The 21,830-nt window shown below is 34.5% G+C and overlaps 1 protein-coding gene across 1 annotated transcript in view; it reads right to left on the reverse strand.

The window, feature by feature from the left end:
* The window catches only part of ASCC3 (activating signal cointegrator 1 complex subunit 3), a 251,696-nt gene that overhangs the window by 30,584 nt on the left and 199,282 nt on the right, over window positions 1-21,830 (reverse strand). The window contains exons 33-36 of the mRNA XM_062489907.1: window positions 21,581-21,713; window positions 18,873-18,998; window positions 9,566-9,677; window positions 9,158-9,292 (exon numbers count right to left, since the gene is read on the reverse strand). Coding sequence (XP_062345891.1) covers window positions 9,158-9,292; window positions 9,566-9,677; window positions 18,873-18,998; window positions 21,581-21,713 — 506 coding nt within the window. The remainder of the gene's footprint in view (window positions 1-9,157; window positions 9,293-9,565; window positions 9,678-18,872; window positions 18,999-21,580; window positions 21,714-21,830) is intronic.

Here is a 21,830-nt window from a genome sequence, read left to right on the forward strand (position 1 = left end):
GAGAAAGAAGGGTAATTACTGAGGAAACATAAAAGTCAGTAAAGGAAAAATATGTGAAGTCTGTTATACAAACAGACAACTTGTGAGTGTTTTGGGATGCTTGATTTGAGTTCTATCAACAATTCTCTTACAAATGACAAAAGGTCGGATACCAAGAATAACAGGGGAAAAATGCCTTTGTACCACAACAGACCCTAACAGGACATGCCATTACCAAAATAGGATGTACCATGCATTTCCAAGGCAAATCTAACCTGTTTTTGATGGCAAGTGGTAATTTTTCTTGGTGATTGTCACTGCACACAAATTTGTGAGAACACTGCAAACTCAGTGTTCCTACAGAGACATATACCATGTCTTTCCTATATGTAAATAAAGACATTTATCTAAAATACACTGCAAGATCTGTATTTAAAAAAAAAAATTAGAAAAATAGCTGATGATTAAGAGAGTTGAAGATATTTTGCCTCTGGCATAAAGTTTTAAGAACTTCTTTTAAAAGACAAAGAAAACAGAGATTTTCAGGACCAGATGTCTAGGAAGATCCCATTTGGATTTGAGCTACTTAAATTTGCAATCATGTATTTATACATCTAACAGAGCTTCTGTTTCCCCTAGAATCTGAAAATTAACTAGCTTTGTAGCATCTTCCTTGATCTGCCACCCGTGCCCTGAGGATTAGAGACTCCACCTGAGCTTGTTTTACAAGCATAACAGAAAAAATTAATCTCTGCTGGCAGCGATCCCACTGGGATACTGATGAATAATGATATCCCTCTCTAGCTGCCCTCTCAGTCCACTAGAAAAGCCACTCTAACCCAGCAACGTGGAAACTGCTGAAACCATTCCAGCTGTGGATTAGCAGGCAGTCAAGCATCCATCTGTTCTGTGTGAGTCAAGAGAAAGCAAACATGCATTCTTATAGCTAAGGAAGTATTAGAAATTAGCATGTTATATGACTGCATATAGTAAATATTAAGATAATCATATACAAAAGAAAAAAATCTATTATCTACACCTCATGTTGTTTACAATTGCTGGTTGCCTTAAGCAAATGATAAACCAGTTGAAATTAATCTCCTTAACCTAAAAAATATGGTGCATTCAACGATTTAATATGCTTAAGATAAAATTTCCTAATATTGTATGCATCAGTTGTACCTAAAAATCTTCTGACAAGAGACAGGCGCGCACCCACTTTGTAAGCAAGCATGGTGACATCCTGCCAGGAGAAACACTTAAGAAGCCTGTTGTGAGAGGAATTTTAGCCATTTTCTCACCCCATAAGGTGAGAGGAATAGACTTGAGATATTTTCTCTTTCTGAAAATGAGTAGTTTGAGTAATCTCTGCTGCCTTGCTACTCTTTTCCACTGGAAGACAGAAAGGAAAGGTGGTGGAAGTGGAAATTGGAATGTGGGCAACTCAATCAAATTGGTGATGTCTGATTTGACTCTTCCATGGAGTCAAATTAAGGAATATTGTATTTGAACATTACCCCAGAAAAAAGTACTTATAAAAGTGCATACTTTGACAGCAGTTTTCCCATATATCAATTCTAATACTTTGCTTGATACTGGCTTACATTTAAGTTGCAGAGGTGAAGAAAATGTGAAACTGTTCTCTAAAAGCAACCTTCCTATCGTACAAAAAATTTCCAAATATATATACAATTTTTTCAAATGCTTCCAAATTTTTTCACATGCTAAGGCCTTTTGGTAGCAAAAACCACTCTGCAATTTCTTCTAACATTACAGGTAGCCTACCTAAGTAGCTGTGAAATTAAACATCTTGCAAATATTAGGCAATAGGAGAGGCCTATTTAAATATTTCTAAATAGGAGAGGCTGATTTCTTAAAAGTTCATCTCTGATAATACATAACATCAACATTTAAAGTGAGATTAAATTTCTGAAGCTAGACAGGCCTCCATCAGGAAAAAAAAAATAAAATGAGACAAAGAAAGAATCTAAATGCAAATAGGAAAATACAAGTGTCAGATACTTCATTAATGACTGATCAGTAATCCTCTTATGTTCTTTTTTTTTTTTAACTACTATGCTAAAGGAACAATATATGCTGGATATCAATCTTGTATGATGTAATCATTTCAGCCAAACCAATCCTTATCCTGAAGTTTCTGTTCCAATCAGAGAACAAGCTACAATGTCATCTTCTTTCTTAGCAGTTTTACAAGCAATGTCTTCTATGCTGACACAGAAGAGTATTTTTGTGCCTTTAAACAGCAGTCTGTGTTGGTGCAGTTGGTGTCACTAAGTGAACTGCATTCTATGAAAACAAAGTCATCAATATGATTGTTAACTGTTACAACTTGTAGTGCAATTAAAATCCATCAAAGGCAAAGGCATTACCTAGAAGGAAGTGAAGACAAAAGAACTGCAGGGTGCAGAAGGCCTAAATTTGCTTATCCTGCTTCAATTACAAATTGGGAGGAATAAAGCAGGTAGAACTTGAACTGACTTGCTAAAGACAAACTAAGCTTGTAAGACTTCCTGCTCGAGCATTTGGGACGTGAGAACACACAGCTATTTATTAAAGCAGCCTGACAGATTATAAATTATTCAGCCTTACCATAATAACGATGCTGATGAGAACTTCAGCTCTGTTTCAACAAACACAAACATTATTTCAACAAATATATTGTATATTTAAAAATATACAGCCATATGACATGACTCCTGAAGAAAGCCATTTAATTTCCTGTATGAATACTTTGCCAAGGAGTGTCTGCATTTACACGACTGTGCATCATTTGAAATCTTGCATGACAATGGCTACAATTCTAACTGTCAAGCAGAAAGTAAAAGGTGTTTGTACTAAAATAGACAAACAAGTGGTCCATGGTTGAACTGTATGCAGCTTTGAGCATAAAAAGCTAAACCAAGCTTGCTATCACTGAACTTGCTTCTACCATGGGCAAACACTGATTTGCCACAGATGACAGCCAGTGTTCACCTTTGCAAGTGCCAGACCAGGACAGTACCTCTGTCTACCTGGCTCTCAGAATACTGTCCATTGGTATACATGAGTGTTTTGCTGCTATAACTGCATCCTATTAAAGGAATTTACTTCCTCATTTTTCTGATAGAAATGTTTACTAAAGCAGGTGTTTGAAATGGGCATATAGCCTGAGGCTACTTCTTTCTACTACCACAGCTATATACACTTTCAAAAGTTTTTCCCTTGGATGTTGCACTGCAATCAAAGCAAATAAAAAAAAACTAAAAAACCCCCACTATATATATGTATACACACAAGATAAAAGTTGTTTTATGGCTTTGTATACACACAAGATAAAAGTTGTTTTATGGCTTTGTCATGGCAAATATTTGTCAGAAAAATTTAGCTACAATTTTAAAACAGGTTTTAATTTAGCGTTCAGGAGTATTGATTCAATTGTTTTGGGTTTTTTGGATCTTTGTTCGTTTATTTGTTTTTAAACTGGCATATAATCACAGAAATTAAATAAGATTGGATGGGGAAAAAAGAGACCGGTAAATTGGAGGTTAGAAGTTCATGTATAGTGGAGATGGAAAGGATTTGTATTTTCTGGTTTTGAGTGTAATTCCTTCTTATTGACGCCATAAAAATTGAATACTTATGCCATGTTGAGGTAGCTGTAACTGGTGGGCATTGTTACCTTGATTTACTAATGGACTATGCTTTTCTGAAAAGGTAGCCAAGCTTATTGTGCCTTCAAACTAAAATTCAAACAATCATTTGGAAAAAGCTGACCAGGAAACAGTTGTGTCACGATGTTAGAAAAAAATTACTAAATTCAAGTACTACAGTGACATTAAAAACTGCTCCATCTACTGGGACTACAGAAAAATCAAGACTAATTAAATGTGTGAGTATCCATAGAAGTACTTATGCTGCTGAGTACAAGATATTTTTGAATTATGAAATTTGGATGCTATTAAAAGGCACTGTAATATTTTTTTTTATTTTCATGAACCACAACATCATTTTCAAATTCAAACTATTAAACACATTGTGATACCATCTAGATGATTCAAGTGGGAACTGAAGCACAAATGTTTTAAGATGTTAAAATCCAGAGAATATGGATAATATAAAAATTAAATAAATTATCCTGGAAATGTCTGCATTGAATATTGGTACAGATTTATTGTAAAGAAAAGATTTAATTGTAAGAGGCAACAGTTTTCTTCTATTAAAATATACAAAAATATTTCTTCTATTACTAAAATATGAATAATAGTTGAGGCTACAGCACTGATGTTCATATTATTAAGAGTGTACCATAGATGTGAATTCAGACATGGAAGTTCTTTAAAGGCTAGCACATAACAAACTGCTTTCCATCTGATATAAATTCTATTCTTGACAATGAAATGCCATATTAAAAAAATAATTCAGTTAATATAGTTTTGCTGTGCTTTTATGCCTGGAAGAAAATCATAGTAGCACCTTTATTTTCTTCTAAATTAAATGCAAATATAACTTTACACTAGCTGTAAACACTGACTGATTTAGGAAGAGTGATCTGATATTTTTCTGAAAAGCCTAAAGAACAGTGACCCAGTTTTATATAATATCTTAAAAATTCCTAAAAGCAAAGTTTCTGCCATGGCATGCAGGGAAAATATTAAGTGAAACAGATCACATTAGCATCTATTTTTGACAGTATTTTTGTAAGGCATTATTTCCTCCTTCCCTGGTGTTTAACTGGAGACCTGTTGAAAAGATGGTTTATCACTGAATCAAAAAACTTTGCGGCCCCATCATGGGAAGCCAAATCAGCAACAGAGTCCTCATACAGAAATAAAATTATTCTAGACTGAGAATGTAAATACTCACAAAGAATTGCATATTTCCCTGGTTGGAACAGGAATTGTGAACAATGATGAAGAGGAAATAAAGCTACAGGTTAATTGAGTTATCTAGATTCTCATAGTACAAATAGCTACCAGGTAATGAAAGACAGATAAAGGCATTAATAACTCTACTCATTTGCTATCTATGATTTGTATCTTGAATGGAGAGTGCCTGTTTCATGAACCTCCTCCTTATACCTTCCAAGTCTGTGACTCCAGCAATGACAGATTTTCTGCTTGGTTCCAAATTACTTAGTCTAATACAAGCCAGTATAATTACTTAGTCTAATACAAGCCAATTTTAAGAAAGAAATATAGGAAAGAGGCATGTGGATACCAAACTTCTGTGTCCATGTTTGTATCACAGAAAGACAGACAGGTATGCCCCACTATAACAAAAATACCATGTTCTCTCTGTAAACTCCCTTTTCCAAGAAAAAAAAACCCTCTCTCTTATAAACAATTTACATGAAAAACAGTAGGCACATAGAACCAGTTCTCTTCTGTAGGCAGAATTAAAAGAAAAAAAAAAATCAGGGACAACATGGAGATAAAACAAGGGATGAAAGATGGAAATTATGTTCTTCCCTTCACTGTGTGGTATGGCCAGGTATGATAAATTTTTTGTTCTGTAAATAGGAATATTAACCAGATAACAAGATATGTTAAAAATCACCAACAATCATGAAACTAGTGGATTTAGGTGTCATGGTCTTGATCAATCAGAACAACAGATCTTCTTTCCTCAAGGTACAACAAATCACTATTTGATTTTAAAAACATTTGTGCAGAAAAAGACAAGAATCACCCCAAAGTATCTACCATTGTTTTTTATCTAGACCTCTTTTTTAATCTCTGCACCTAACTATCAGAATTACAGGAAACAGTCTTTAGGCACCTCAGGGAAATCCAGCCTGTCAGTAATAATTCATGAACACTTTCTCATCAATAATACTTAATGCAAGAAGCACCATAACTCAACAGTGATTAAGCTCATTTGGATTACCTACTGTCTGAGCACGGTTAGGAAAGGTTTAAAGAAAGCTCTATGGAAAAACATCAAACATTTTCTCTCAGAAAAAAATCACCAGTCCACTAGCATAAGCCAGTGATAAAAATAACTGAATGTGAAGTTCCACCTGCTGACTGCAAACCTAAGACAGCTCAAACATCTCAGGTACAGATTTACTGAGAGGAGCAGTGAGGCCATGAGGGGATTCTCACCCACCTATTTGAATCACTTATTACTGTATATTTCCAACATGACTGTTGGGCTGTTCCCATGTGCTGTGCTCCTGTTCATGTTATGAATACTCAACCCCTACACCAGGCTGGGAAAAAAAATTCATTTGATCTTCTAAAATGCTGGCAGATGATCAAAATGAAAAGGTAAAATAAAAACAGAGAAAAGAACAAATACTGGAGAAGACTGTGAATGGTCTTCCACTAAGTGAAAACAAATCTTGCTATTATGTGACTTTTGTGAGACATCCACCAGCACTAGAAACTGGATGACTCACAACTACTTTTTCATGAGTGTTGTAAAGATTCCTTGACAATTCGCTGGTGATCAATCCTGAATTTTGAACACTTCCATTCAGCCTGCAAAAATATCAATCTGAAAATCAAAATCCCTTAATAAAACTCATTTTTAGCCTCCTTAATACAATCCTAAATTTCTGAATTCTTGAACAAAATCTTGCTTTTTTCCACGTTTTGTTTTAAACAAACTTTTACTCTTCTCCAAGTTACTTATACATTTGATATATATATATATCAATAACCCATTTGAAAAATCAAAATTTTGTTTTTTCAAATTGTTCAAGTCTGCCTTCCTTATATACATCAGAAACTTGTAAATACCTAAAGGTTTGCAAACTTAGGTAAAATTCCAACAAATAAGTGTTACATCTATGAAATCCTGCAACTGTGGATGGTTACTCTTAAAAAACAGTCTAAAATTTGAAACTTTAAAACTGAGTCATCAGCAGAATAATCACAATTACAATTATTTTTGTAATGGTAACAGGCCTTTTTGTACTATAGCTACAGCTTTCAGTTTCAGCATCATTAAGAGATTCTTCAAATTACTTTTTAAACATCCTTTTCCCTCAGGATTTTCACTTATACCTAATTAGACTACTTACCCCATGCCATGTAATTCCCTATTGCCAAAACCGCTAAATGCTTCAATAAGAAGGAGGAGGGCAACAGTGGAGGGAGGCAGATGTAATGTCATTGGTTAACAATAGAGGTGTGAAGCAACTGCTGTAATTATAAAACTCATTAATGCGCAGTGTTTAGGGGGGAAAAAAAAAAATCCTTGGCAGTAACTGTTGAAATGGCACTTCTTTTCAACGCTACATCAGATTGAAAAAAATCCTTTATTTTACACCCTCAACAAGACAGAATAGTAGTTCCACTAGTAATTATGAGAATCAACATCCACATAAAAAGTAAGCAAGAATTATCAGCTCTAATGGCATCCAGCACTTGTAAATCCTTTTCATCTTTGAAATTGATACATGTGGTGCATTCTGACCCCCAAGCAATTTTACTTTTAGTCCCATTCTTCCTGAGATTGTAAATGGATAACTTAAAAAACTGTATTATCAGGAAAAGAAAAATTAGAAAAAATTAAAGCAAGATTAATGAACTTAAAATTTTACAATCTCTGCCCAACATTAGGATCCTAAGTTTCATCTACAATAGAAATATTTGCCAGTTACTTTTGCAATTCATGAATGCGCACAATTCAAATAGGCAAATTCAAACAGGAAGCACTAGGTTCTTCCATCATTCCTCTTCCACATCCTGCTCATTGGCTAAAGCAGTGTTATGAAATGCCATCTCTGCTACTATTCTCAAACTTTCCTAACCCAAATCTGTCCGAAAAAAAAGTCCTGACACTTCTAGGTGCAGAAAATTTTCACTAGAGAGGAGATTTTAAAGAGATAGCAGCTGGAATAAAGCACTCTTCTTGAATACCCAACATTCTATTATTTAACTTCTGTTCACATGTGGTATTTCTTCTTAAAATTTCAGTTATTTTAAATACAGCATATCTAGGTATTCTGGATGATTACCATTTTGAATTCACCCAGGTACACTGAATTTCATTTCATGTAATTGCAATGTTTTCTGACAGCAGAACAACAGATACTGCAGGGTCAGTGATAGCAATTCCCCTATTTAGGCTGTCTAACAGTTTCCATTACAAAAGATTATTGTGGCCTTTATTTCTGAGCTGTAACACTCTGAATGTTTGCAGCAGGTGCTCTAAATTTATCAGGAAGAAAAGTCTCTACTAGAAAAGTGGTTTTCCTAGTGTCATAAAATGCTGATCAGGTTTTGTTGAGTTGCAAACATTGAATAGAACTATTTTAACTTTTCTTCTTGTATTTCACCTCAGAGAAGTTTTGGCAGCATAAATAATTAATACAAAAGTAAGATACACAAATACTACAAGATGGGACTTTAAATTTTGAAGCTAACACTTAGAAATCAGAATATACTGAATTTGGCCCATTTGTATAATGTATTTAATTTAACAGAGACGATAATTGTACAGGGGTAGAAATAAGTTTTCCTGGATAATATTCACACACTCCTTGTTTTGAAATGTATTTGTACAAGCAGAGTTCTACCATGTTGAAAAAGGAAAATCTGTAGTTATAACTAAGTAAGTACTTAAAAAGGAAAATGGAGTAAACCCTGATTCTTTTATGGTGAGAATGTAATACTAACACAGTGCATCACACACGGTGACTTTGGCCTTGCAGTGCACTTCTCTGTTAAACAGTCTCTAGACCAGCTATGGGAGATGCTATTATTGCAGGTTATGACCTCAATGACGAGGAGGTGACAGGAAAAAGGGAAAGCAGACATTTTTGGAAAGAGGTGTTTCCCACATGTGTCCCCTACTTCTTAAAGCTGCTGTATCTTCCAGATTGTCCAAGGACAAAGTGATGTCCTGCTACAGATTAAGTGTAAGCAGTCATTCCTATAGCTTTTTAGTAATATACTCAACTTAGAAATGACAAACACCACATTTGTATAGATCCTGCACATTATAAATCGATGTAAGAAGAGAAAGAAGTGTATAAAGTAATTTTAGTGTACTGATAAGATGAAACATTTGAAACATCAAAAATAATTCAGGTATATTTCTCAAAACAATAAAAAAGTTAAATCAGATATCAGGGGAGAAAGGCTCTTATTTATTTTGTGTAGTTTTTTTCACATATTTGTGTTTTTAAGAGTAAAAAAAAGTATTTTTAAGAAATAGCAGCACTTACTGTCAGAATTAAGAGCAGTTCTTCAATATTGCTTTCAGGTTTCAACTGATCCTTGAACATCCCAATAGTTGGATGCTTTAAATAGTAATAGGAGGCAATGCGGCCGTACGTCAGGGGCTCAATGCTGCGATTATCCTGTTGGAAGAAGAATCAAACACACAGAGTTCCCAAGGGCTGCAGTATAACATGTTCCTACATAACTGTGAAACATGTTCAGACTGCTTTTAAGAGAGAACACCAAAACCAATTTAGCATCATAATTCAGCCACAGCAGTTTTCAACGTAAGTCTTACAAAGAGCTCCACAGACAAACTCTAACATCTCACTTCAAGGAGTATGTATCTTGCTGTTCACAGCTTCTAGGAGCATGTATTTTACTGAATCTTGTAAGGAACAGGTTAGTCTTACCTCCCCAACTTCAATACAGTAGGAGCCTTCCAAATCAAACAGGGATTTCTCAACAAGGCTTGAGAGGTACTTATTCACAGTGTCATGGCTCACATCATCCAAGTTATAGTAACTAGATAAAATGAGAGCAGATGCATTAAATAAGTATTTTTTACAGTCTGAAGATTTTTAACAACATCATCTAGGAAAACTAACAAGGCTTCTACAATATACACATGGAACAGCAAACTTCCACACTAAACACTTAAACACAGTCCTTTATAAAGATTAATAAGAAATCAATGATTATTAAATGGTTTGTGGGAGTAACCAACATAAGACAAACATGTACATATGGAAAGATAGCAATTTATCCATCTATTAGTAGAAAGGTTGATACAAACAGAACTGGACTGGCTCTATTTTGCTAGTGGAAAAATTTTCCTGCTTTCACAGGTACACTTTCCTGATAACCATGAAAGTGAACAAGCAATGTTGACACAAGTAACAGTATTGTAACATCAAGACAAAGGAAGAACACCCAACCAGGAGAGCAACTGTCCTTACATCCTATAACTCTGGAAGCAAAACTAGGTGACATCTCTTGAAAAAGTAAACCAATCCAAGCGTTGCTGTTTGGTGTTATATTTCTGTGACATTTTATTCTCAAAGTTCGAGTTGCTAAAAAAAGGAAGAGGGTGTTTGTTGATGTGATTACTTCATATGTTCACCATCACACAAAATGTTTAGGTAAACTACATCATCACAATGGCTTAGTTCTCTGTATGAAGGAAAAATGTTGATAAAGTGGACCAAAATATATATATTTCCTTTTTATGTTAGCATATAAAAAAGAGACAATGACCAAAGTTTGTACTGCTTAACTGTAGAGCTTGAGGTGTATTGCAAGATTTTACTCATATAAACCAACATAATTTCAGTGAGAATTTTTACTCCAGGTAAAAATGCAGTAAGAACTCGTGTTTCTAGATTCAGCAAAGGCACCAGATCAGAAAGTAACAATTAAGTTCAATTAGTAATACAGAAAAACTGAGCATGCTTAGAAAGTTTTAAAATTTTGAATTTAAGCAGAGTAATTAAACCACACAATTTCAAAGCAGAATTAAAACAAACATAAAATCTGATGAATTACTGAATTGTTAAAAGCCGGAATAAAACAGGTATCTCTTTGCTCACTTAATTCTGTCAAATACCGTGGCAGAAATAGACTACTGAGATTGATGAAAGATGCTCCTTTGTTCTACCTACCTTGCTTTACTAAAATTTACTACTGTTACAATGTACTCAGCATTCCCACCTGAAATAACCCCACTGTAATCAAGAGTATGTTCTTTCAATGCTATTTTGTTCAGGTGAACAAGTTGCAAAAGTGTGTGCTGAGATTAATTTTAGCCAATTTTACAAAGTTACTGCTGCACCTGAGCTTGTTTTTTAAAACTCCTTTCACTGTCACTGGAGGGAAATATGCACTTGCAGAATGCTATTCATATGAAGCATTTTCAATATCTGCTTCAGGACAAGGTGAAACATAATCACTGATTAAAAAAAGAGAACTTTAGACAACCAGTTCAGTTGTGGATGGTATATTTGGGCAGATGAATCCCATTCTCTGAGTCAAACTCTCTTTTACTGTATCATTTACTGTAATGCTGCTGTTTGCAAATTTCAAAAAATGGAATTAAATTTTATAAGATACAAACTTCCTTATATAACTGCTTAATTGAAAGAATCTGATTTGCATTATTATTTTCTTTAAAAAAAGTGTTTACCATAAATCTCTTTAAATAGCAGTAGCATAACCAAAAAAAGCCTGAATGCTAAATAGCAGTACTGCAATTTCCAGATATTTTCTCCTTGCTATTAATTCCAAATTATGGGATTAATTATTGAAGCTTTGAATATTCACTTATAATTGGGTATAGTTGGAGTAAACCAGTAATACCATAACAAAAAGTTTAAAAAAGTGTGCTCTGGTCCCAGCTTACATGAGACAACAACAAAGCAGAGATACACAGCAGTGGAGTACTCAACTCTGTGACATTTTATATGGGTTCATGCTGAGATTACCTGAAATACTTACAACACACCTATTGTCCAAAACCAAACCAAACTAACAGAAATATTTGTATTGACTACAATGTTTTATGCAGTACCAAGCCATATATTATCAACCTCATGCAAAGAAAATGCATTTGTTGTAATATTACTCTAATAGTGTTTTTGATGCAACTTAAATTTAATGACTGTTCTTTTAAATTAAGTGATATAGCGACAATACAAAATGGTCAAAATTTCTATCCACCCATTTTTATCTCCCTGACATCACAAATCACATTTATTTTCTGGTTATTAGCAGAAATTACTTTATCAAATTTTGTTTACCTTCTGAAAGTAATTCAGCAAATTAGCTAAATTAGTTGTTTAAGGAGGTGAAAATAATTTTCTATTTTATACTCCTGGACCACTAATGAGTCATTATTTTTTCTCTTTAAATTTAATAGAATACTTCTGAAATGCTTATAATTAAAGCACTTTGTTGTCATGGTACTCAGACTTCCACCATATAATTTCAGCACCTTTATCTGCAGTACCATAACATTCATGATGAATAGTGATAAAACAAAAAGAAAGGAACATGGGAAACACAGTGAAATTCTTTCCTGAGACTGTAATTTAAGACACCAATTCAAACAGGTTTGTGCTCTTGTGCTCTGCCTAATTTGCAGTATTTCACTGCAGTTAAATGAAGTTAAAATCATGAAGGAATTTATAACATATTTTAAATTTTTTTGTGAATTTTAAATTTGCTGCTTCTTTGTAATATGTTGTCAAAAGAGTGAATATTTAGCTGCCTAAAGGAAATAAAACAATGTAAAGAAAAATCTTAAATGATTTTTAATCTTGAGTGAAGTGGTACCAGTATGTTTTAACTACTGCCTATAATGAGGCAAACATAATTTTGAGCACACCCACAGGAGCTTCTTGGTCATTCAGCACATTTTCCCCTAATAAAAATCAAAGCCATTCATCTTGAAAGACTGTGTTAAAATCATTAGTGAAAACAGAGGTATCATGACATTAGGTTTCAATGCTCAGGAATAAATGCAAGTTGAATTCTGCATGTCGGTATGTTCCAAGTATAAAAACTGCAAAACACGTGAGTTCCCCTATGAAGCAATATTGCCTAACTATTTAATTACAGATAAAGAATAAAAACAATGCAGTTTCATGCTCACTGCATTGAATCATCTAGTCATTAGTTCCCCTTTGCTATAAACAGACAGCCTACCTTTTCATCAGCACACCATTTCATTTATTTCACAGTGAAGCCCAGTTTCACAATAATTGACTTGTCAGAAGCTCTAATTTATGAGCCTGGTCTCTGTAAGCCTTCTCCTATATTGGACTCAACCTGCACACAAGCAGGGTTGAATATTTACAATGCTGTTAACAGGTGCTGAGTTGTTTAATGATTCTAATAGCCAGAAGCGTACTGAGAAAGCCAGCGGGATCACAATTACAGGCTGTTTGAACACAACAATTACTTGTCCCCTGAGAGGTGTGAAAGTCAAAGGCAGTTTTATCCTAACAGCATCTAGCACATGGGCTAGACAGGCTAACTTCCATTAGTAGTCCATAGGGAAAAAGCAGTAACAAACCCCTAGCTATCATAAAAATTTACAAAGTATGTAAAATTTAAATAATCAAAAGCTGATCCAACTTTTTATTGTCTATTAAATAACATTTTTAAAATCCCAAAACCTTGTAGAGCTTAGCAAGAACAACAAACTGTGAAACATGAACTTATTTCTCTAATCTAAGGAAGTGTGGAATTTCATCAGCTGAGAGAGACAGAGAGACGTGCAGGAACATAAAATGTAGATGAAGTTACAAAAAACATTTAGGATTTAATGTGAATGGTGGCAATCATTTCCTGTTTAGCTTATGTAAACCTGACCTGAGATCTCTCTGGGAAATTTTTCATCAGCCTCGAAATGGTCCTGCTAAAACTGTCAATGCTGTGGAGTCATTTGTTATAGCACCATGTTTTTTATGTTCAGATTATACGGTGGTAATAGTGACACACATAATGAAAATCGGTGACAGGAGTCAGCCAAAAATATTAAAGAAGAAACTCGCTAGTGTGTAGATCTTTTGCAACAAATGCACGAAATGGCAAATCTACAGCATTCGCCTGATAGCAAGAAAGTGTGCTTTCTGAGATTTTACAGTTCTGAAAGCAGAAATTTGTTATGAACAAGTATGGGGGAGCATAGATAGTAATTTTTTCTAGGTCTCTTTACTGCAGTCATCATTTATATTTACTTTCATCAGCTGCAGCAGCTGCCATCTTCAAATAGCACCATGGAAATGGTACAGAGTACAAGGCACAACTGATGAACCGTCATAGCCAGAGAGAGATATGACCCAAAGTACCAACTCACTTCTGTTGTTAAGGCATTACTGACTGACTCTGGAGTCCGTGACTGGCTTGCAGAAAGGCACTACAGAGTGCACAGATGTTGCAGACAGTAACATCACCCTGTGTTTTGCTTCTATTATGTTTTCTTGCATCCATGTATTTGTGTATGGCAGGTAGGAGAAACAGATACCTTGCTATCTTTAATCAGCTTTTAGCATACTTACTGGACATTGTGGTGATTTAAGAAGAACAAAACGAAGTTCAATTTGTCTGACACCAGAAAAGTATTTACCCCACATCAGTGCTTCTAATTATAACATTTGCAAGACAGTTTATCTCCCAAGATGCATTCATAAAAAATGAAAGGTAATAGGCACACGTAAATTTGCTCACATATTTGTAAAATTTTTCTTTTTCCTATCATGTATTCCAACAGATAATTTGTACAGGTAAACCATATCCAAGAGTAGGAAGACACTTAATTGAATTTTTCTTCTGCATAGGGAGATGCAGAGTCTACAGCTATGCATTCTCACCTAAGATTGCAGCAGACTGGGAAGCAGGAGGCAGCTCAAATACTCAGCATCCTGGGGCTTCCCTGTCTGACAGACTCAGCAGATCTTTATTTGTCAGAATATTTGGTAAAAGCGTACTGTGAACTTCATTCCTGTACTTCTCACATCTCTGTGATCCTAACAATTCTGAGGAACAAACTCTCGTTATGAAAGTCACAATAATGCCTATAGCTGTCATTTATTAAATATATATACATGCACATGTATCTGTAGATGCATATAAGTCTAAATATCATTGTAAAAGGAAGAGTCCTTCTGCTAAGTCCTTAGTGAAATATCTCTTTATCAATTGAAAATATCATTATTAACAATCACTGCAGTACAAAACACTTGCACATTCTAGCTTGTTAGTCTAGCCACTGCCAAAATTTTCCATTTTATCTCTTAATCTTAGCTAATTTAACTTTTTTCAGTAATTCCCCTTCTGACACAATTCCAAATTAACCCTTAAATTCTGAATAACTGTGATTTTGTCTCTGAAATACACAGGTATTCTATTCTGACTTCTACCAGGATATTACCTGTCATAAAAATAGCAGAAAATATATTGGACCAGTATAAAACCATAATTTGTATTCATATGTTTTATTCACATGCTCAGCTAATCATAATGAGAAAATGAAAATTAAAGTAAAATATAAATGTATGATAAGGGCATCATCAGTCTGAGATTATAATTAATACTGTTTTATTCATTCACTCCAAAAAACTTTGCAAAACTGATATCAAGTGAAAAAAACCCCTTAATAGTTCTTGGAATGAAATAAAATATATTTTTTCAGGTTTTCACAAGGAATTCACATAGAAAACTTATTTTTTTAAGTGTGGAAACGTAGACAGACACACTCTCACATATAAATACACAAATAGCCGTGCACATTTTAAGAGTGATGTGATGTGTGCTGTCAGGATATCTAAAATTTAACTTTCCAAATGACAGCTGATTCTGCTTAACTTTACATATGTTGTAAATTTCTATTTCTTTTTTACTGCACATGTATCTGGAAAGTATCATAACCTGATTTACAGAAAATATTTCTCATAGCCTTGTTTTTTTGTTTTTTTTTTTTTAAAGTCCCAATTATAATATTTATAAGGGTAAAAGGATGAAATAACCAAGGCATTTCAGCCAAGGAATGGAGATAGATGAGCCTGTCAAAGTAGCTCCTTGCAAAGAACAGAGCCCTTTGCTGGTCTGTGTGATATGACCTTGACTAAGTAAAGAACATAGTGACTACAGCTCTATGTGAAAAGGTGTACATGTTGTACTACTTGACTGAAGTAGTACAGAAACTGTGACTTAACAAGGAAATTCAAAAAACTCTGCATTTAGCATTGACTGTTTTGAGGGAAGGGAAGAACAGGGAAAAAACTCTGGATATGGAGACTGAAACACTTTGATAAACATTTCATTTGGACCACCCCTGTCATTCACATGTCATCTCCTGAACAGGGTGAGCGTGACTTGTTGTCATGCTTCTGAACAAAATTAGCTCTCAGCTACTCTCCTTCCCCAAAGAACAGCTCAATTACACCTCCTATCTAGACAGTTAAAACCCATTCCATAGAGTTTGAGAGGCAGAGGTTCATCGAACAAGAAAATTAAAATGGTTTGATGAAAAGAGTATTTTAACATGCAAAGATTTTCCACACCATTAAAACAACCATCATCACAAGTTTAACAAATTTTCTCAAGTTTGCCAGGAAAACTTTGATGATGACTTCATGTTTAGAAGAAACCTAGATACTTAGAGGAAAAAGAAACTTGGATCTCTATCTCACAACAAAGGTTGATTACCATTACTTCAATGGTACAAATTTTAGGCATTCTGTAAGGCATTTTATGATACTGGATTGGAATAGGATGATCCTACATTTGTTTATGCAGCTTCAATATACAAATAGCTAAAACTGGCAATAAATGAGAATATAAATCTTCTGCATATTATCTAAGCCCATTATTTTGGGGATTTACAGCATCACATGCAATGACTTTTATGCCAATGAATCCCAAGGCAATTTACTAATCATGCATATGGGAATTACTTATTCACTGCTAAGGTACAATCACCTGCTGTCTGGAAAATAGCTCTTGTTTTACAGTGGAGAGAAAGTCAACAAAATTGCTTAGGGGCAGGACATGATAAAGAACTCTTCTGTCAAGTGACAAGGAATGCATATTACATAGCCACCTAAACCAAAAACCAGCAATTGTATTCCTATTCTTTGGAAAAAAAAAAAACAAACCCTAAAATCTTTGGATTATTAAGGGCCACAAACAGTTTTTATTTGATAATATCAATCATTTCACGTGCTCTTACATGGCACAGCAAAATCCATTACCATAATGCAACTTATTCAGAGTTATCTCAACAATCACTGACTTCTGTTTGTAAAACTCTTCGGTTTTCCTTGGGTGTATCTCATTCAAACACTGACCACGCTGGAAATGCTTGCTTGGCTTTTAGGAGGTCTGAAAATGCCATGGATAGTAAGTACACTTAGTTACTAAGTAAGTTTAGTAACTTTGGATGAAAATATTGTTAACATGTCAAAGACTGGAATGCATGCACATCCATTACATTTGTGCTTTGCATCTAGAAATGATTTGATAAACTGTTTGACAGAGTAAATACTATCCTTAATTTTTCCCCCTGCATGACTAAATACAGAAGGAATGCTGAGTACCTGTGTGGATAAGGAGTTCAACTTGTCAGCTGTACCAACCTATGTGTGTGGTGTTCCAATGCAATACTCCAATTTCATTAGAAACTTCATTATTCATTCCTATCCTGCCATTATGGGCATGACTAGTCAAGATCTGTTCATCTTGGTTCTCACTACAAAGATTCTACATCTCATTATGAAGAGCTTTTTTTATTCTGTTCCCCCTGCCCCAAACTTTCTTCCCACATCAGAACAGCAGAGCTTTTGCTTTGAAGTTAAAACTGTAGTAACTCCAGCTTTAGCTCTCCATGACAATAAAGAAACTGCAGAGAAAAAACGACCAGGAGTCAACATGCCAACCTCATACTCAAGTGGAAATCTTCTTTTTTATTGGGAAGAGATTGCCTATTAAACAATATTTCTGTATTCTATACTTACCATTGGCCTATATGTTGTGTTTAAAAAAAACCCTGTACCTACCACAGATACCACATGATAGAAGTCTACCAAAACCAAATAAACTACAGCACTTTACCCAAGGAATTCAAGAACAAGACATTTTAAAGCAATAGTACTTATTCTTCATACTAAAGAAGTATAAAATCTAACGTTTAAAAAAATCATAATTTAACTCTCAGAGGAGAAATACCCTCCCCATAACTATGTGTTGTGTTATAAAGTGAGAAAAATGCAAAATGCTTTCTTTAATTTGCAGTTCTAATGCTCTGCATTTTTTATTTCCCAAAAAGACTAGATGGGAAGTCTGTTTGTTTTGTGGGAGATTCTCAGCATAGAACTAGAAGCAGAATTAAAAACTAACAAAGACTTAAAGAGACTTAAAGAAAATTATTTTATCACCTGCAGGCTCCCAGCAGCACTTGCCCATAAAGTACCCAGCAGAAAATCTGGCCAAATGTTATGAACATTAATTTCAGAAACAAAACATGCTGGAGTACATCAAGAAAGACTTAGTGATCTAAATGGTTAATTCTTTATTTGCCACATTATTTTAGTGAGTGAATGATCCCGTGGCAGGTAACACCATTTACCCCAAAGAGCATTATGGCAAAGGCAGACTGTATTGGTGGAACAGCTCAGAATGATCTGCATACCAGCTGGAGCTAGGCAGGATGACAGCAATCATTGCAAATATTGCACACATGGTTTCACCAGGATACCCTAATGAAAGCAAACGTTATCACAGAGAAACAGCTGATAGTTATTCTCTCATTTATTAGGAAAGTCCAAGTCTTAATAAATTTTCTAAAGAAAACTGGGCAGAACATATCAATGTGGTAGCTAAAAAAAGTATTGCATTATAAATACAATATCTAAAGGAATGTGATAATCTGGAATTTTATTTTAGGGATGCTGATGTAGCCCTCTCAATAAGGTTATTTTATTGCGGTAACTAAGTTGTAAAGTTATCTGCCAAAAAATGCATTTCTATTTAGAAAATAAATAACTAAATAAATAACTAAATAAATAAATATGTGCACACAAGTTTTAATCCACATGTGGGCCAGCAGCACTCCTGGAGATTGTTAAGTGATCTAGGCTCCAGCAGCAGATAGATCACCTTTGGATCAACTCTAACCTTAAGTTACCTTGAGATTAAATTGCATTTATATTGTATACTCACGTTGGGTTCATTATAAGTCGACGGAAAAAGTAAGTCCAGGTGATATAATCCATTGCATCCTGCTTAGATGTAATAGTTCCAGCAGCGATTTCAGCATTCAAGTGGTCAGCTAGCACCTCTAACAAGCTGAAGAACAGGAAACAAAAGGATTTAGCTGACTTTACAATCACAAAGACAGGTCATATATTTTGTAGAGTTGTCCATTAAAAGGTTTATTACTTTTAATCTGAAAATATTGTATATTTATCTTCCATTAAAGGGAAGAGGGGAAGAAGGAGGAATGTAATTGCAAGGTCAGTCATCTTTACATGATAATGGAATGAAGCTCAAATTATTTTTTGATTGGACCAAGAATGCACAAGTTTAAGTCATTCATGGAACATACTCAGATGGAGCTACTCAGTGGTAACTTCTGAATATTGTATGTTGACCATATGATCATACTGATTTAATCCAATAGAGAATCATATGGAAAGACAAACAGGAAATGAAACAGTGGCAATAGCTTAGCTAATACTTGACAAATACTTCAGAGCTATTAAAATTACATCAAAATTGCTTCCCCCAGATTTTGCCTCATCTTCATCCAATGTAAAAAAAGCAACTAAAAAAAATATAAGAGCAGCTACTTTTACCCAGAAATATCTAAACTCAGAAACAGAATAATAAAAGCAGCTTAAAATGATTCTTAAAAAATAAAATAGTCATTAAACAGAACAAAGACCTCCATTAGGGTTTCTAATGAGATCATGCCTGGCTAGAGTTCAATCAGAGAATAGCAAATATCCTTAAGGTTCAACCTAATTTTTCTTGTATTATATCCTTTTTCTTCTCCCAGTGTTCCTTTCCTGTTGCTAAAAGTAAAGAATAATCTGGCACGAGTAGATGTTTTACTGCTCTGTACTGGTGACTGCATGCTTTTAAGGGTCAGAACTGCAGACATTCTACACAGATTGTCCAACAGAAGCTGGACAGATGATTCAATAGCTTTTCCATGATAATGGAATTCTGGATTTTCTTTTTTTTTCTAATGTGCTGTCTTCTAGGCCCATGATCAGGGAGAGCACAAGGACTGTTAGGAGTTGAGTACTCAAGTCTTACAACTAATACGTAAACAATAGTTTTTAGAAAAAATGTTAATTAAAAAATTATGATGTTTACTTCTACAAATTGGAAATAGTACACAAAGCTGATGAATCTGCTCTTTGGTAAAACAGATGGGAAAGCATTCCAAAACTAAACCCCCCAAAAAACCTCAACCAGTATCTCTTTGAAGATATGAAATACTTGATCATAAAAGAGACCAAGACAAACCTAAGTTACGTAGTTCAAAACCTAGAGAACTTAACAAGATTGTTATTAATATGTGATTCTCATCTGCAAATTTATCAAATATTCTTTTTTTATAATAAAAGATGGAATATATCAGGGCTACAAAATAAACACACAAATGGAGCTACTAGTAATATAGAATATTTATAGTCTTCCAAACATGAACAAAGGTGTGATTACTACTGTTATATTGAAGATATGATTTCTTTCTTTACAAATACCACTTCCCAAGGAATAGAGATATTTCTCAATTTATGCTAATGTCATGCAGTCTGGATATATCATCAACATTTTAATCACACCACTCTTTTCACTTATTATCTATCATTTTGAAGAAGTTCAACTCCTAGACTTTTGTGCTAAGTGCAATTTCTCTGTTAAAAAAAGTATGGTTTCCTAAGGAAATGAGGCGTATGTTTCCATATTCTTTGTTTGCAAAAATTGTATGTCTATCTGTGCACCACAGAAATCAACCTTCAAACACACCAGCCCATTTCAACTACATTTTAAAGGTGGATTGCACTCTCAAACTCCAACAAGTTTCCTGAGCAGATAGAGGTCCCATTATCACTTATGTTTGCAGGATAAAGTTTCCTTAGGAGAACAATACTGTGAATTCTCCACTACTGAGAAAAGCTTTCAGAAATGTTCATACTTTATTAGATGCCTGAGCATTGCTCCATGTAGCATTCCTCTACAGGAGACCAATGTAACTAGTTTGGCTTCTCACTGAACAACTAAATATGTTAAAAGTATCAAAACCAAGGCACAAACTACATTATGCTGGACAGCAAACTTTGCATCAACTAGGTTCCAAGAGGCTGCAAAAAGGTGCTGTTTCTACACTCCTCACAAAAGCCTTGCAATTTTCTAGGGAAAGATTTGTTAAACTGTATTAGTAAGAGTTTACACCATGTAAACTTGAACTTTGAATTCTTTTAACTTTTGAGATTTTCAAGAATGTGCTAGCTATAACGATATTCTAGGTAAAAAGTGCTTGAAACTCGCCTTGTTTTTTTCCTATTAGTAACTTGTCACAGAATTTCAAAGAGGGTTCTGAGGATCATGGATAGTTGTCTAAAAAATGCCCTTGAAGAACAGTTTTGCTTTCACATGCCTGAGTCAGCACCCAGAAATGGAAAGGCACCTGTGGTATTATTTGGGAATGGACTGATGAGCTCAGCAGCGCTTCAAAACTCATGGAAGAAAGGATTTTTCTACATAAAGATGGGTAACTTCTTTTTTTAAATTGTCTTCCTCTTGACCCCACTATTTAGGAACTTATCCTGCACACAAGTTTTGTCTCCCTTTCCTCTATCCCTCATTTATAGTATTGTTTATAGTTTGATCAGCTTTTCTGATTGCTTTATCTTTACCTTGATTCCACTGGAAAAGGTTCATAAAGGAATTTTTTGTAGAAATCCTTCTTAATATCATGAACTAGAATGACAGCTTTTCCTTGGTCATCGAACTGTGGTCTGCCAGCACGCCCCATCATCTGAAGCACATCTGCCAAAGAGACAATAACGTATAAGCCAAATATTTGTTTGGATGTATAAATAAATGTATTTATGTCTGCATAATGTACAGTATAGGTTTTTTTCATTACTTTGGCTTTGTATTCCC

This window comes from Cinclus cinclus, chromosome 3 (genome assembly GCF_963662255.1).
Source record: "Cinclus cinclus chromosome 3, bCinCin1.1, whole genome shotgun sequence".
Lineage (NCBI taxonomy): Eukaryota > Metazoa > Chordata > Aves > Passeriformes > Cinclidae > Cinclus > Cinclus cinclus.